Source organism: Lipotes vexillifer, unplaced genomic scaffold (assembly GCF_000442215.2).
Source record: "Lipotes vexillifer unplaced genomic scaffold, Lipotes_vexillifer_v1.1 scaffold914, whole genome shotgun sequence".
Classification (NCBI taxonomy): domain Eukaryota; kingdom Metazoa; phylum Chordata; class Mammalia; order Artiodactyla; family Lipotidae; genus Lipotes; species Lipotes vexillifer.
This window is the reverse complement of record NW_006780388.1, coordinates 2,367,101-2,380,155: the sequence shown is the minus strand read 5'-3', so window position 1 is coordinate 2,380,155 and position 13,055 is coordinate 2,367,101. Positions and strand designations below refer to the sequence as shown.

General features: G+C 42.9%; 1 protein-coding gene across 1 annotated transcript in view; it reads left to right on the top strand.

Moving 5' to 3' along the window:
• LOC103074207 (ATP-binding cassette sub-family A member 3-like) overlaps positions 1-13,055 on the top strand; it is an 89,228-nt gene that overhangs the window by 33,598 nt on the left and 42,575 nt on the right. The window contains 4 exon segments of the mRNA XM_082930981.1: positions 1,321-1,458; positions 5,755-5,925; positions 6,233-6,443; positions 8,666-8,816. Coding sequence (XP_082787107.1) covers positions 1,321-1,458; positions 5,755-5,925; positions 6,233-6,443; positions 8,666-8,816 — 671 coding nt within the window.

The following is a 13,055-nucleotide window of genomic DNA, read 5'->3' as shown; positions in this document are numbered from 1 at the left end:
GGAAAGATAAGAGCGAGGGGCTTTCTTTTGGGAGAACTTCCTTCCTTCCTTCTTTCCTTCCTTCCTTCCTCCCTCCCTCCCTTCCTTCCTTCCTTCTTTTCTTTCCTTCAGTAGATCACCCCTTATTCTTATTGCCCAGAATTCTGCCACATGTCCTCCTCAACTGCAAAAGGGAGACTGAGAAGTTAGGGAAGAGGACCGTCACACTTGATTCAAAATAATCATACCAGATGGATGTGGGGGCAGGAGAAGTGTGCCAAATTCCTTTCCGCAGCACCCTGCTTCCAAACACAGATAAATTGTGGGAAGAAGTGTCGTCTAAGTCTCACCCAACTATGATGTCTGCACTCCAACCCCCAAGTCCAGCCCAGATGCAATTAGACAGGACAGAAATCAGGCACAGTTTCAGGCACTAGGAATTCAGCATGAACAAGACAGACCAAGTCTAAGACTGGGAAAACAGTAAAGATAGAAGTCCCTCAAAAGGAGTATGCCTGGTATGTGTGAGGAATGGCACAGAGCTGAAATGTGATGAAGTGTGATGTATCTCTGCAAGTGGCATTGTGGGTGATTTTATTTTCTTCCTTATACTCATATATGAATTACTTGTATAATAAGAAAAAATTAAATGGTATTTAAAATACTGGAGGGCTTCCCTGGTGGCACAGTGGTTGAGAGTCCACCTGCTGATGCAGGGGACACGGGTTCGTGCCCCGGTCCGGGAAGATCCCACATGCCCCGGAACGGCTGGGCCTGTGAGCCATGGCCGCTGAGCCTGCGCGTCCAGAGCCTGTGCTCCACAATGGGAGAGGCCACAACAGTGAGAGGCCCGTGTACCGCCAAAAATAAATAAATAAATAAAAATAAAATAAAATACTGGAGACATTTGATTTAGAAAACAGGACAGTCTGTCTGGTGTTCTCTCCCTAGATCAACACCGCCCACAAAAGAGGCAGGGTGCCCTTTCTCAGGAGATTAGCCAGGCAGTGCAGAGCAAGGTGTGGCTCGAGAAGCAGGGAGAAGGTCTCGTTCAAGCTCCGAGCCCTTCGTCCTTGAGCTCTGGCCTCTGTGGTTCAGCTGCTCTGCCACCAGGCTCCAGAGGCCAGGGAAACCCCCCTGGTGTTGCTCCCCATCATGGTCCTCAGTAGCTCCAGGCAGCTAAACTCTGAAAGAAGGAGCTCCCTTATGGATTTCCACTTGGAGTCCCACTGATGAACACTTGGAGAAAGTTGGTGTGGGTGCTCGGCCTGTCATAGGTTCTTCAGAAATGCCACATGCGTGTGCATATTACACTGTCAGTCAGAGTTGGCTTTTCAACAGGTGTTCTACAAGGGAAGGGATGAACACATGGCAGTCAAAGATCTGACCATAAACCTGTACCGAGGGCAGATCACTGTTCTCCTGGGGCACAATGGAGCAGGCAAAACCACCACCTGTGGCATGCTTACAGGTATATGTGTGGGGTCAGCCCTCCCGAGGAAGCGCTGAAGAAATTGTTGATCCAGATCTAGATGTTTTGGCTCCATCTCCCCTCATCAGATTTCACTGGCATCTTTGTTTGTTGTTTGTTTTTTTACTATCTACGTAGTAGTGCCTGGTTGTTCACATTACCCTGTAGCAGGAAAAGGGAATCGTTGACTCTTTCGGTCAATCTGAGGAACTTAGTTTCAAACACTATCAGGAAGCTGTGAACACTGCTTAGCATGTTTCCTTCCAGGTAGAACTTTCCGGTACAGTGAGGCACCACTAATCTCTCAACCAAACATTTCATCCACTTACTTTTGATTGCCAGGGGCACTTTTAGAATGATACCTGGTGAATTATTCTAAAATTATCTGTTTCAGAATAGTTTTTATGCCTAAATAATTCTTTCACATTCCATTAACTAAAATAATATATGTGATATTTGAAAACTCATTCATTCAAGGAACATATATTTATTGAAGGCTTAACCTATGTAAAGCTCTGTACAAAACCAGTGTGATGCATTTCCAAATTTTGAGGCACTCTGAAAGCCCACCAGTTCTTCTGTGTTACATACAGAACACCAAACAGCTGGGAAGCTATGAGTACTTCAAAGTCAAGCTGCCACAATTCTCCTCACAGGTTGCTGATGCACCTTCCACTGAAGGCATTTGAAGAGCAGCAATATTGTGAAGTTTGGTCTGAGGTGCCTTTGGTACTGGGACTTTAAAAACCAAGTTTCAGCCCAGCAGATACATGCTGGATGGGCTCTGGATGCATCAGGAGGGGGGTGCAGCAATGTCTCCAGACAGGTGGTCCTCTCTCAGGTACAAGCATTGCTACTTCTGGCAGCATGATCATTTAGGGAAGGCCTCCCCTTCTATGTAGACTTGTGAGGTCCTCAGTACTTGAAGGGTGATCCAGCTAGACACCAGGCTAAGTGATCAAGGAGGCAAGTCAGATACAAACATTGTTTAAGAAGGCCGACTGATAGAAACACTCCGTAGACACTTCCCTATTGCATTCCCTTATATTCTGTTCCTAGTATTCATCACAGTCTGTGCTCATCTGGTTTGTGTGTATATATATATGTGTGTGTTATTTCTCTGTCTCCCCCATCCCTCTCCCTAGGAAGCTTGTTCTGTTCACTTCTGGATCCACAGTGCCTGGAACCATGCTTGGCAAAGGATAGGCACTTAATAAATATCATTGAATGAATGACTGAATTAATTAATTAATGTAATTGCAAATTCTGCCAAAATGCAGACCATGAATGATAAATAAATAAATAATACATACATCAGTCCACTCTAGAGCCATAAATAAATAAATAAATAAATAAATTTTAAAAATAAAAAGCATTGCATAGGATTCCCACCTATGTTTCGTTCTAAGAGTTTCAAACATTAGTTCTTTTTTAAATAAATTTATTTATTTAATTTTATTATTTATTTTTGGCTGCATTGGGTCTTCGTTGCTGCGTGCGGGCTTTCTCTAGTTGTGGCAAGCGGGCTTCTCATTGCAGTGGCTTCTCTTGTTGGGGAGCACGGGCTCTAGGCTCACAGGTTTCAGTAGTTGTGGCACACGGGCCCAGTAGTTGTGGCTCTCGGGCTCTAGAGCATAGGCTTAGTAGTTGTGCCGCATGGGCTCAGTTGCTCTGCAGCGTGTGGGATCTTCCCGGACCAGGGCTCAAACCCGTGCCCCCTGCATTGGCAGGCGGATTCTTAACCACTGCACCACCAGGGAAGCCCCATACATTAGTTCTTACATTTAGGTCTTTGATTCATTTTGAGCTAATTTTTATACGGTGTGAGGTAGGTGTCAAATTCATTCTTTTGCACGTGGATATCCAGTTGTCTAGCACCATTTGTTGAAAAGACTGTTTTTTCCCCATTGAATGGTCTTTGCACCTTTGTCAAAAATCAATTGACCAGGGGACTTCCCTGGTGGCAGAGTAGTTCAGAATCCGCCTGCCAGTGCAGGGGACATGGGTTCAATCCCTGGTCAGGGAATTAGATCCTGCATGCCACAACTAAGAGCTTGCATGCCACAACTAAATAAAAAGATCCCGCATGCTGCAATGAAGATCCCTCGTGCCACAACTAAGACCTGGCGCAGCCAAATAAATAAATAAATATTAAAAAAACCAATCAGGACCAGCCAAAAGAAGAGACATATAGGGTGATGTCTGGGAGGGTCCCAAATGAAAATCTTCCATGTCTTCAGAATGTGTCACCCTCCTTGCACATTGCTATATAGAGGGTAGCTCACCTAAGCTTCAAGTGTCTAGTTTTTACTGGGGTTTCATTACATGATCGTGAATGATTGAATCATGGACCTCGTGACTGAGCTCAGTCTGCAGTCTTTCCCTCCCAGCAGATTGGGAGGTCAGATTGATATCATAGCTCAAAGCCCCAACCATCAAATCACATGTTTGGTCTTTTTGGTATGACCAGCCTAGATCTTGATCACCTCATTAGCATAAACTCAGGTGTGGCCTGAGGGTACTACCAGGAATAGCAAAGACACCCATATCACTCCAAGGATTTAGAGGCCCCTCCCAGTAACTGGGGACAGAGGCCATCCAGATTCTTTATTATACAACACTTACATTGATTTTTAATATGCTGAACCTTCCTTGCATTCCTGGGATAAATCCCACTTGGTCATGGTGTATAATCCTTTTAATATGCTGTGGTACTTAGTATTAATAAGTCATATATTTAAATGGTTCAAGATGCAAAAGCCGGGAATTCCCTGGCAGTCCAGTGATTAAGGCTCCGCATTTTCACTGCCAAGGGCCCGGGTTCAATCCCTGGTCAGGGAACTAAGATCCTACAAGCCTCATGGTGTGGGCAAAAAAAAAAAAAAAAGATGCAAAAGCCTTTCGTTTATCCCTTTCCCTGAAGGTAGTAAGTTTAATGTGTATCTTTCTTATGTACAGTTTATGTATATACAATAGTCCCTGCTTATTTGCAGGGGATTTGTTCCAAGACCACCAGTGGATGCCTGAAACCTCAGATAGTACCAAAGCCTATATATACTATGTTTTTTCCTATACATACATACCTATGACAAAGTTTAATTTGTAAATTAGGCACAGTAAGACATTAAACCAATAGCTAGTGGGAAGCAGCCACATAGCACAGGGAGATCAGCTCAGTGCTTTGTGACCACCTAGAGGGGTGGGATAGGGAGGGTGGGAGGGAGGGAGACGCAAGAGGGAAGAGGTATGGGGATATATGTATAACGGATTCACTTTGTTATAAAGCAGAAACTAAAACACCATTGTAAAGCCATTATACTCCAATAAAGATGTTAAAAAATAAAAAAAATTTAAAAACCCCAAAACAATAACTAATAATAAAATAGAACAATTATAGCAATATACTGTAATTAAAGTTATGTGAATGTGGTCTCGCTTTCTCTCTCTCTGAGAATATCTTATTGTACTGTACTTACCCTTCTTGTGATTTGAGATGATAAAATGCCCATGTGATGAGATGAAGTCAGGTGAATGATATAAGCATTGTGACACAGCATTAGGCTATTGACCTAGTGACAATACATCAGAGGAGAATCATCTGCTCCAGGTGATCCTGGATCATCAAGTCATGACAACGTCGATGGTTGGATGTCAAGGGCAGACGATGTTGATGGTTGGGGATCCCGAGCAAGACAGAGCCGGATGGCACAGCATTTCAGAGTTCAGGATACTCAGAACGGTGCACAATTTAAAACTATGAGTTGTTTATCTCTATAATTTTTAAATATTTATTTATTTATTTATTTATTTATTGGCTTCTTCATTGGGTCTTTGTTGCTGTGCACGGGCTTTCTCTAGTTGCAGTGAGCGGGGACTACTCTTCGTTGCGGTGCACGGGCTTCTCTTGTTGTAGAGCACTGACTCTACATGCACAGGCTTCAGTAATTGTGGCATGCAGGCTCAGTAGTTGTGGCTCGAGGGCTCTAGAGCACAGGCTCAGTCGTTGTGGCACATGGGCTCAGTTGCTCCGTGGCATGTGGGATCTTCCTGGACCAGGGCTCAAACCCGTGTCCCCTGCATTGGCAGGCGGAGTCTTAACCACTGCGCCACCAGGGAAGTCCCCTATTTCTGTAATTTTTCATTTAATATTTTCAAACCATAGTTGACTGTGGGTAGTGGGTAACTAAAACTGTGGAAACCGAAACCTCAGATAAGGGGGGACTGCTGTACAAGCAAAATGCTTGTTGGACGAGCCAGCCTCCCTTCAGAAGCCGCTGTCAGATCTCTGTCCTCTGCTATTTCAGCTGAAAGACTTGTTGTGCCAGAAGTGCCCTGAAGAAATCAAATGTGTGCTGCACATCCTCAGTCTGGAGGACAAATGGGACTCCCGGAGCAGGTTCCTGAGTGGGGGAATGAGGTGCAAGCTCTCCATTGGCATCGCCCTCATTGGCATCACCCTCATCGCAGGCTCCAAGGTAGGGGGTGGCAGGGCCTGGCTTCCTTAAAGACACAGGTCAGGGCCCCCACATGCAGTAGACAAACACGTTGGGTCAGCAGGGCCCAGAAGTATCACTTTATAGTTCCCACTTGGCCTGGGCTGGCTGCAGGCCCTTCAGCCATGGCCCAGGCACCTCAGCTCTGGATGCCCTGGATGGGCAGTCTGGTGTGGGTGGTACTGCTGAATCTTCATTGACCTCCAGTCACATGGGACCTGCAGCACAGCCAGCCGGGGCCTGGGATGTGACTCTGCCGTCATCACAAGGTCATTCCTCTGCCCTTTAGGTGCTGATGCTGGATGAGCCAACCTCAGGCATTGACGCCATCTCCAGGAGGGCCATCTGGGACCTTCCTCAGCAGCACAAAAGTGATCGCACCATCCTGCTGACCACCCACTTCATGGATGAGGCCAACCTGCTGGGGGACTGCATCACCATCATGGCCAAGGGGGAGCTGCAGTGCTGCGGGTCATCTCTGTTCCTGAAGCAGAAATATGGTGAGCGGCCCCGGGCAGGCAGCCAAAACTCCGTTCTGTGTGGGGTCAGCGTTGCTGGTCCAGTGTGCTGGAGAAAGTATCCATTGGTAACGTTCCTGAAGGGCCCCTGAGATCAGGCAGGGAGAGGCCTTCTCTAGACATCCTGTTCTGCTACCTGTGGGTAGAGACCCGAGGCCCCAGGCAGAGGGGCTTGTGAGAACGAAGAAGGAATGAAGCAGAAAAAATCTCTTGAGACTTGAAGTTAGAAGGCCTGTGTTTGAGTTCCACTCTGGTAGTTTACTCCCTCTTCATCCTTTCTACCAAGTTAGTTCATCCTTTTTTGGCCTTAGTTTTCTGATCTATAAAATGGAGATTAAGATACCATGTTCCTCAAAGTGGGAGCTAGTGCATGCAAAAGTGCGAGTTGTTATTTCCACAACTGGGTGTACTCCTCATCAGCATCCCACCACAAACATCCTCCCCTTGTTTTCCTGAACCCCCAGCCCTCTGTGTTTCCCTCTTCTGTCACTGAATGCTCCTTTGCATCACTTCTACTTCTAAACATGGAAATGCCTTGGTTGCTTTACTTTTCTTTCTCTGCCCACTGACTTAGTGATCTAATCCAGTGTCCTGACTTTAAATACTTACCTGGCTGAAAAACGTATGTATCTCTGGCTGGACCTCTCAACTGAACTCCAGATTTGTGTATTTAACTGCCTACTCCACACATCCACATAGACAGTGAACAGACCTGAAAGACTTGTCCAAAACCTGTGCAGTGCTGAGCTCCAGCTCTTTACTGCCAAACCATCTCCCCCACAGTAAAGGCAGCTCCATTCTTTTTTTTTTTTTTTTTTGCGATATGCGGGCCTCTCACTGTTGTGGCCTCTCCCGTTGCAGAGCACAGGCTCTGGACGCACAGGCTCAGCGGCCATGGCTCACGGGCCTAGCCGCTCCGTGGCATGTGGGATCTTCCTGGACCGGGGCATGAACCCATGTCCCCTGCATCAGCAAGAGGACTCTCAACCACTGCGCCACCAGGGAAGCCCGGCAGCTCTATTCTTCTAGGTGCTTGGCCAGAACCTTGGGGGCTCCCTGATCCTCTGTCTCTCATAGCCCATAACTGATCCAGCTGCAAACTCTAGTGACCTTGCTTTCCTCCCACCTCTACCACTTGTTAGCGTCCTGGTCCAGGCTGCCGTCCCTCTACCTGCATTATTGCAGTTGCTTCTAACCCACCGCTGGCCTCTGCCCAGTTGTCAGAATGAGTGTATCACTCTTCTGCTCAGTCCACCAATGACTTCCTGTCCCACTGAAAGGAAAAGGCAGAGTCCTGGGAGTGGCCCAAAGGCCTTGCTTTGCCTGGTCCTATTACCCGGACCACACTTACTAAAGTTCTTCAGCTGCTTTGCTCTGCTCCTGCCTCATGGCCCCCTTTCTTATCCAGCATACTGGGCCTGCTCCTTCCTCCAGGCCACACATTGCCATGCCTTCTCCTCTTCCTTAGGTCTTCAGTCCTTTTACAGATGTCACATTCTCAGTGGGGCCTTCCTTGTGACCCTGTTTAAAGTCACAATCCCCGATACTCTGTATCCCCTCCCCTGTTCATCTTTCGCCTTAGCACTTGTCACTAATATACTCTAAATTTTACTTATCTTATTATCTGTCTCACATCCCTTTAATGAAAGCCCCTTGAGAGTAGGGATCTTTGACTATTTGGTCCACTGCTATGTGCTCAGTACCTAGAAGAGTGCCTGTCACATCATAAGAGCTCAGTGAATGTTTGTTGAATGAGTGCATTGCAAGCAGTGTAGTAACAAGTGTTACTAGTAATTTCTGAAAGAATGTTTAGAATACCATAAGGTATGATCCTCAAAAACATAATTTAATTATGATAGAGGTATGCTTGTTCTTAACCTTAATGTTCAAGGCCCCTACATACTAAGTTTTCATTTCCCCACATTAGTTATCACTTAAAGAGAGTGTTGCCCTTAATACAACCCTCCTTTATTTTGCCTAGCATTGCTAAATGTGCTATTATCACCTCCCAACTATGGAGTAGAAGGTAAGGCTCAAGAGTAGCATTATAGACTTTCAAAGGCAAGTTCACTGTGGTTTAAATTCAAGCCCGCAGGGCTCACCAGCTTCCCTGTCCTGTGGAACTATCCTGTTCTAGGATATAGAACGCTAAATGTGACTAAAAAGGGTAAAACTGTTTCATGATCTTTTAAATGTTGTTTCAGGTGCAGGATATTATATGACTTTAGTGAAAAAACCTCACTGTAACACGGAGAAGATTTCTCATCTGATTTATCAACACATACCAAATGCAATTTTCCAGTCTAGCACTGGAGAAGAAATAACATTTATACTTCCTAAAGAGAGCGTGCACAGGTATGCCATACCTGAGACGTCTGGAGTAATTGTTTGCATGTACTGAGTGTACAGTTGTCTCTCCTATCCCTGTCCTCGCCAAGGGCACTCGAAGCTGTAATGGTCTGGATCCCTAGGCGTTTGGTATTTCCTAGAAAGACACCACACCCCAGCCAGAGTGCACTTGAAAATACAGGACTCTGATCATGTTTCCTCCTCCTTAAAAACCCTTGATGGTTCCCAGTTGCCTTCAGGTTAAAATCAAATTCTTTAAGATGGCTTTAGAGGGGCCCTTGATTGTGTGAACTCTAATTACATGCACCCAAGTAACTGAGCTCAGATGAAGATTTTACTTGATTTTCCTTTAAATTACAGTTGACCCTTGAACCACACAGGTTTGAACTGCGTGGGTCCACTTATACACAGATTTTTTCAATAAATATGTTACTATGGTACTACACTATCCCCATTTGTTTAAATCTGCGGATGTGGAACATTTGGATATGGAAGGCTGACTATAAAGTTATAAGTGGATTTCTGATGTGGGGTGGGAGCAGAAGTCAGCCCTGTAATTATCTCAGACCTCAGATTGGTTCCCAACACTTCCCTCTCTCCGTCTCCTCAGTCCTCATGTTGCTTTCAGAGAGAAATCTTACCTTATACTTCATTGAGAAAATAAACACCATCCAACAAGAACTCTATTTTATCCCTGTCACAAACCTACAAACTTGCTTGCTTCAACACCAGCTCAAGTACCCACCCACCTCACCTTCTCAAGAGTTCACTTGTTTGATAATTTCCTCTCTCATCTACATCACCAACTTCTGTCTCTTTGGGTCATTTCCATGAACATATTAGTGTGATCTGGAAAAACACTCTCTTGAGCCTACCTGTCTTTCCAGCCACCACTCCATGCCCTGCAACCCTGCACAATCAAAACTCTCTAAAAATGGGCTAAGCATGTTGCCTGCTTTATCTCATCACCCATGCATTACTTAGTCTACTTCACAGTGGCTTTCACACCCTTCCATCCAAACTGGAAAAATGCCTATTCAGATCTTCTGCCCATTTTAAAATCAGGTTGCTTTTTCTTTGGTATTGAGTTGAATGAGCTGTTTATATATTTTGGATATTAACCCTTTATCAGTCATATACTATTTGCAAATATTTTCTCCCATTCAGTAGTTTATCTTTTTGTTTGTCAATAGTTTCCTTTGCTGTGCAAAAGCTTTTAAGTTTAATTAGGTCCCATTTGTTTATTTTTGCTTTTGTTTCCTTTGCCTTAGGAGACAGATCCAAAAAAATATTGTTACGATTTATGTCAAAAAGTGTTCTGCCTGGGCTTCCCTGGTGGCGCAGTGGTTGAGAGTCTGCCTGCTGATGCAGGGGACGCAGGTTCGTGCCCCGGTCCGGGAAGATCCCACATGCCGTGGAGCGGCTGGACCCGTGAGCCATGGCCGCTGAGCCTGCTCATTCGGAGCCTGTGCTCCACAACGGGAGAGGCCACAACAGTGTGAGGCCCGCGTACCACAAAAAAAAAAAAAAAAAAAAGTGTTCTGCCTATGTTTTCTTCTAGGAGTTTTATGACTTCTGGTCTTACATTTAGATCATTAATCTATTTTGAGTTTATTTTTGTATATGATGTGAGAAAATGTTCTAATTTAACTCTTTTCCATGTAGCTGTCCAGTTTTCCCAGCACAACTTAATTAAGAGACTGCATTTTCCCCATTGCATATTCTTGCCTCCTTTGTTGTAAATTAATTGACCATAGGTGCATAGGTTTATTTCTGGGTTCTGTATTCTGTTTCATTGATCTATTTGTCTGTTTTTGTGCCTGTACCATATTGTTTTGATTACTGTAGCTTTGCATGATACCTCCAGCTCTAGACTTCTTTCTCAAGATTGCTTTGGCTATTTGGGGCCTTTCGTGTTTCCATACAAATTTTAGACTTACTTGTTCTAGGTCTGTCAAAAATGTCATTGGTATTTTGATAGAGATTGCATTGAATCTGTAGATTGCCTTGGGTAGTATGGTCATTTTAATAATAATAATTCTTCCAATCCATGAACACAGTATATCCACCTCTTTGTGTTGTCTTGAATTTCTTTCATCAGTGTCTTATAGTTTTCTAAGTACAGGTCTTTTATCTCCCTAGGTAGATTTATTCTTAGGTATTGTGTTCTTTTTTATGTGACAGTAAACGGGATTGTTTCCTTCATTTCTCTTTCTCATAATTTGTTGTAAGTGTATAGAAACGCAGTAGATTTCTGTATATTAATTTTGTATCCTGCAACTTTTACCAAATTCATTGATGAGTTCTAGTAGTTTTTTTGGTGGCATCTTGAGGATTTCTATGTATAGTCATTTTCACAATATTGATTCTGCCTATCCAAGAACATGGTATATTTTTCCATCTGTTTGTGTCACCTTCGAATTCTTTCATCATCATCTTATAGTTTTCTTAGTACAGGTCTTTTGTCTCCTTGGGTAGTTTTATCCCCAAGTATTTTATTCTTTTGATGTGATGGTAAATGGGATTGTTTCTTTAATTTCTCTTTCAGATCTTTCGTTGTTAGTGTATAGAAATGCAACAGATTTCTGTGTATTAATTTTGTATCCTGCAACTTTACCAAATTCATTGATGAACTCTAGTAGTTTTCTGGTAGCACCTGTCGAATTTTTATGTATAGTATCATGTCATCTGCAAACAGTGACAGTTTTACTTCTTCCTTTCCAATTTGGATTCCTTTCATTTCTTTTTCTTGTCTGATTGCTGTGGCCAGTACTTCTAATAGTATGTTGATTGAAAGTGGTGAGAGTGGGCATCCTTGTCTTATTCCTGATCTGAGAGGAAGTGCTTTCAGCTTTTCACTGTCAAGTATGATGTCAGCTGTGGGCTTATCATATATGGCCCTATTATGTAGATGAATGGTCCCTCTATATCCACTTTGTGGAGAGTTTTTATCATAAATGGATGAATTTTGTCCAAAAGCTTTTTCTGCATCTATTGAGATGATCATATGGTTTTATTCTCTAGTTTGTTAATGTGATGTATCACATTGATTGATTTGCAGATATTGAACCAACTTTGCATCCCTGGGATAAATCCCACTTGATCATGGTGTATGAACCTTTTAATGTGTTGTTGAATTCAGTTTGCTAATATTTTGTTGAGGATTTTTGCATCTATGTTCTTTAGTGATATTGGCCTGTAATTTTCATTTTTGTGCTGTATCTTTGTCTGGTTTTGGTATCAGGGCCTTGTAGATAGAGTTTGGAAGCATTACTTCCTCTGCAATTTTTTGGAATAGTTTGAGAAGGATTTTTCTTCTCTAAATGTTTGGTAGAATTAACCTGTGAAGACATCTGGTCCTGGACTTTTAGTTTGTTGGGAGGTTTTTTTTGTTTGTTTTGTTTTGTTTTTATTGATTCAATTTCATTACTGGTAATTGGTCTGTTCATATTTTCTATTTCTTCCTGTTTCAGTCTTGGGAGATTGTACATTTCTGTGAATTTGTCCATTTCTTCTAGGTTGTCCATGTTATTGGTGTATAACTGTTCATAGTGATGTCTTATATTCCTTTGTGTTTCTGTGGTGTCCATTGTAACTTCTCCTTTTTCATTTCTGATTTTATTGATTTGGGCCCTTTCTCTTATTTTCTTGATGAGTCTGGCTAAAGGCTTATCAATATTTTTATCTTTTCAAAGAAACTGCTCTTAGTTTTATTGATTATTTTCTATTTTTTTGTCTTTATTTCATTTATTTCTGCTCTAACATTTATATTTATTTTCTTCTACTAACTTTGGGTTTTGTTTATTTTTCTTCTTCTGGTTCCTTTAGGTGTAAGTTTAGATGGTTTATTTGAGATTTTTCTTGTTTCCTGAGGTAGGCTTGTATCACTATAAACTTCCCTCTAGAACTGCCTTTGCTGTATCACGTACATTTTGCATTATTGTGTTTTCATTTTCATTTGTCTCCAGGTATTTTTTAATTTCTTCTTTGATTTCTTCAGTGACTCATTTGTTGTTTAGTAGCATATTGTTTAGCCTCCAGGTGTTTGTGGTTTTTGCAGTTTTTTTCATGTAGTTGATTTCTAGTCTCATAGTGTTTTGGTTGGAAAAGATGCTTGTTATGATTTCAGTTTTCTTAAACTTACCGAGACTTGTTTTCTGGCCTGGCATGTGATCTATCCTGGAGAATATTCCATGTGAACTTGAAAAGAATGTGTATTCTGCTGCTTTTGGATGGAATGTTCCA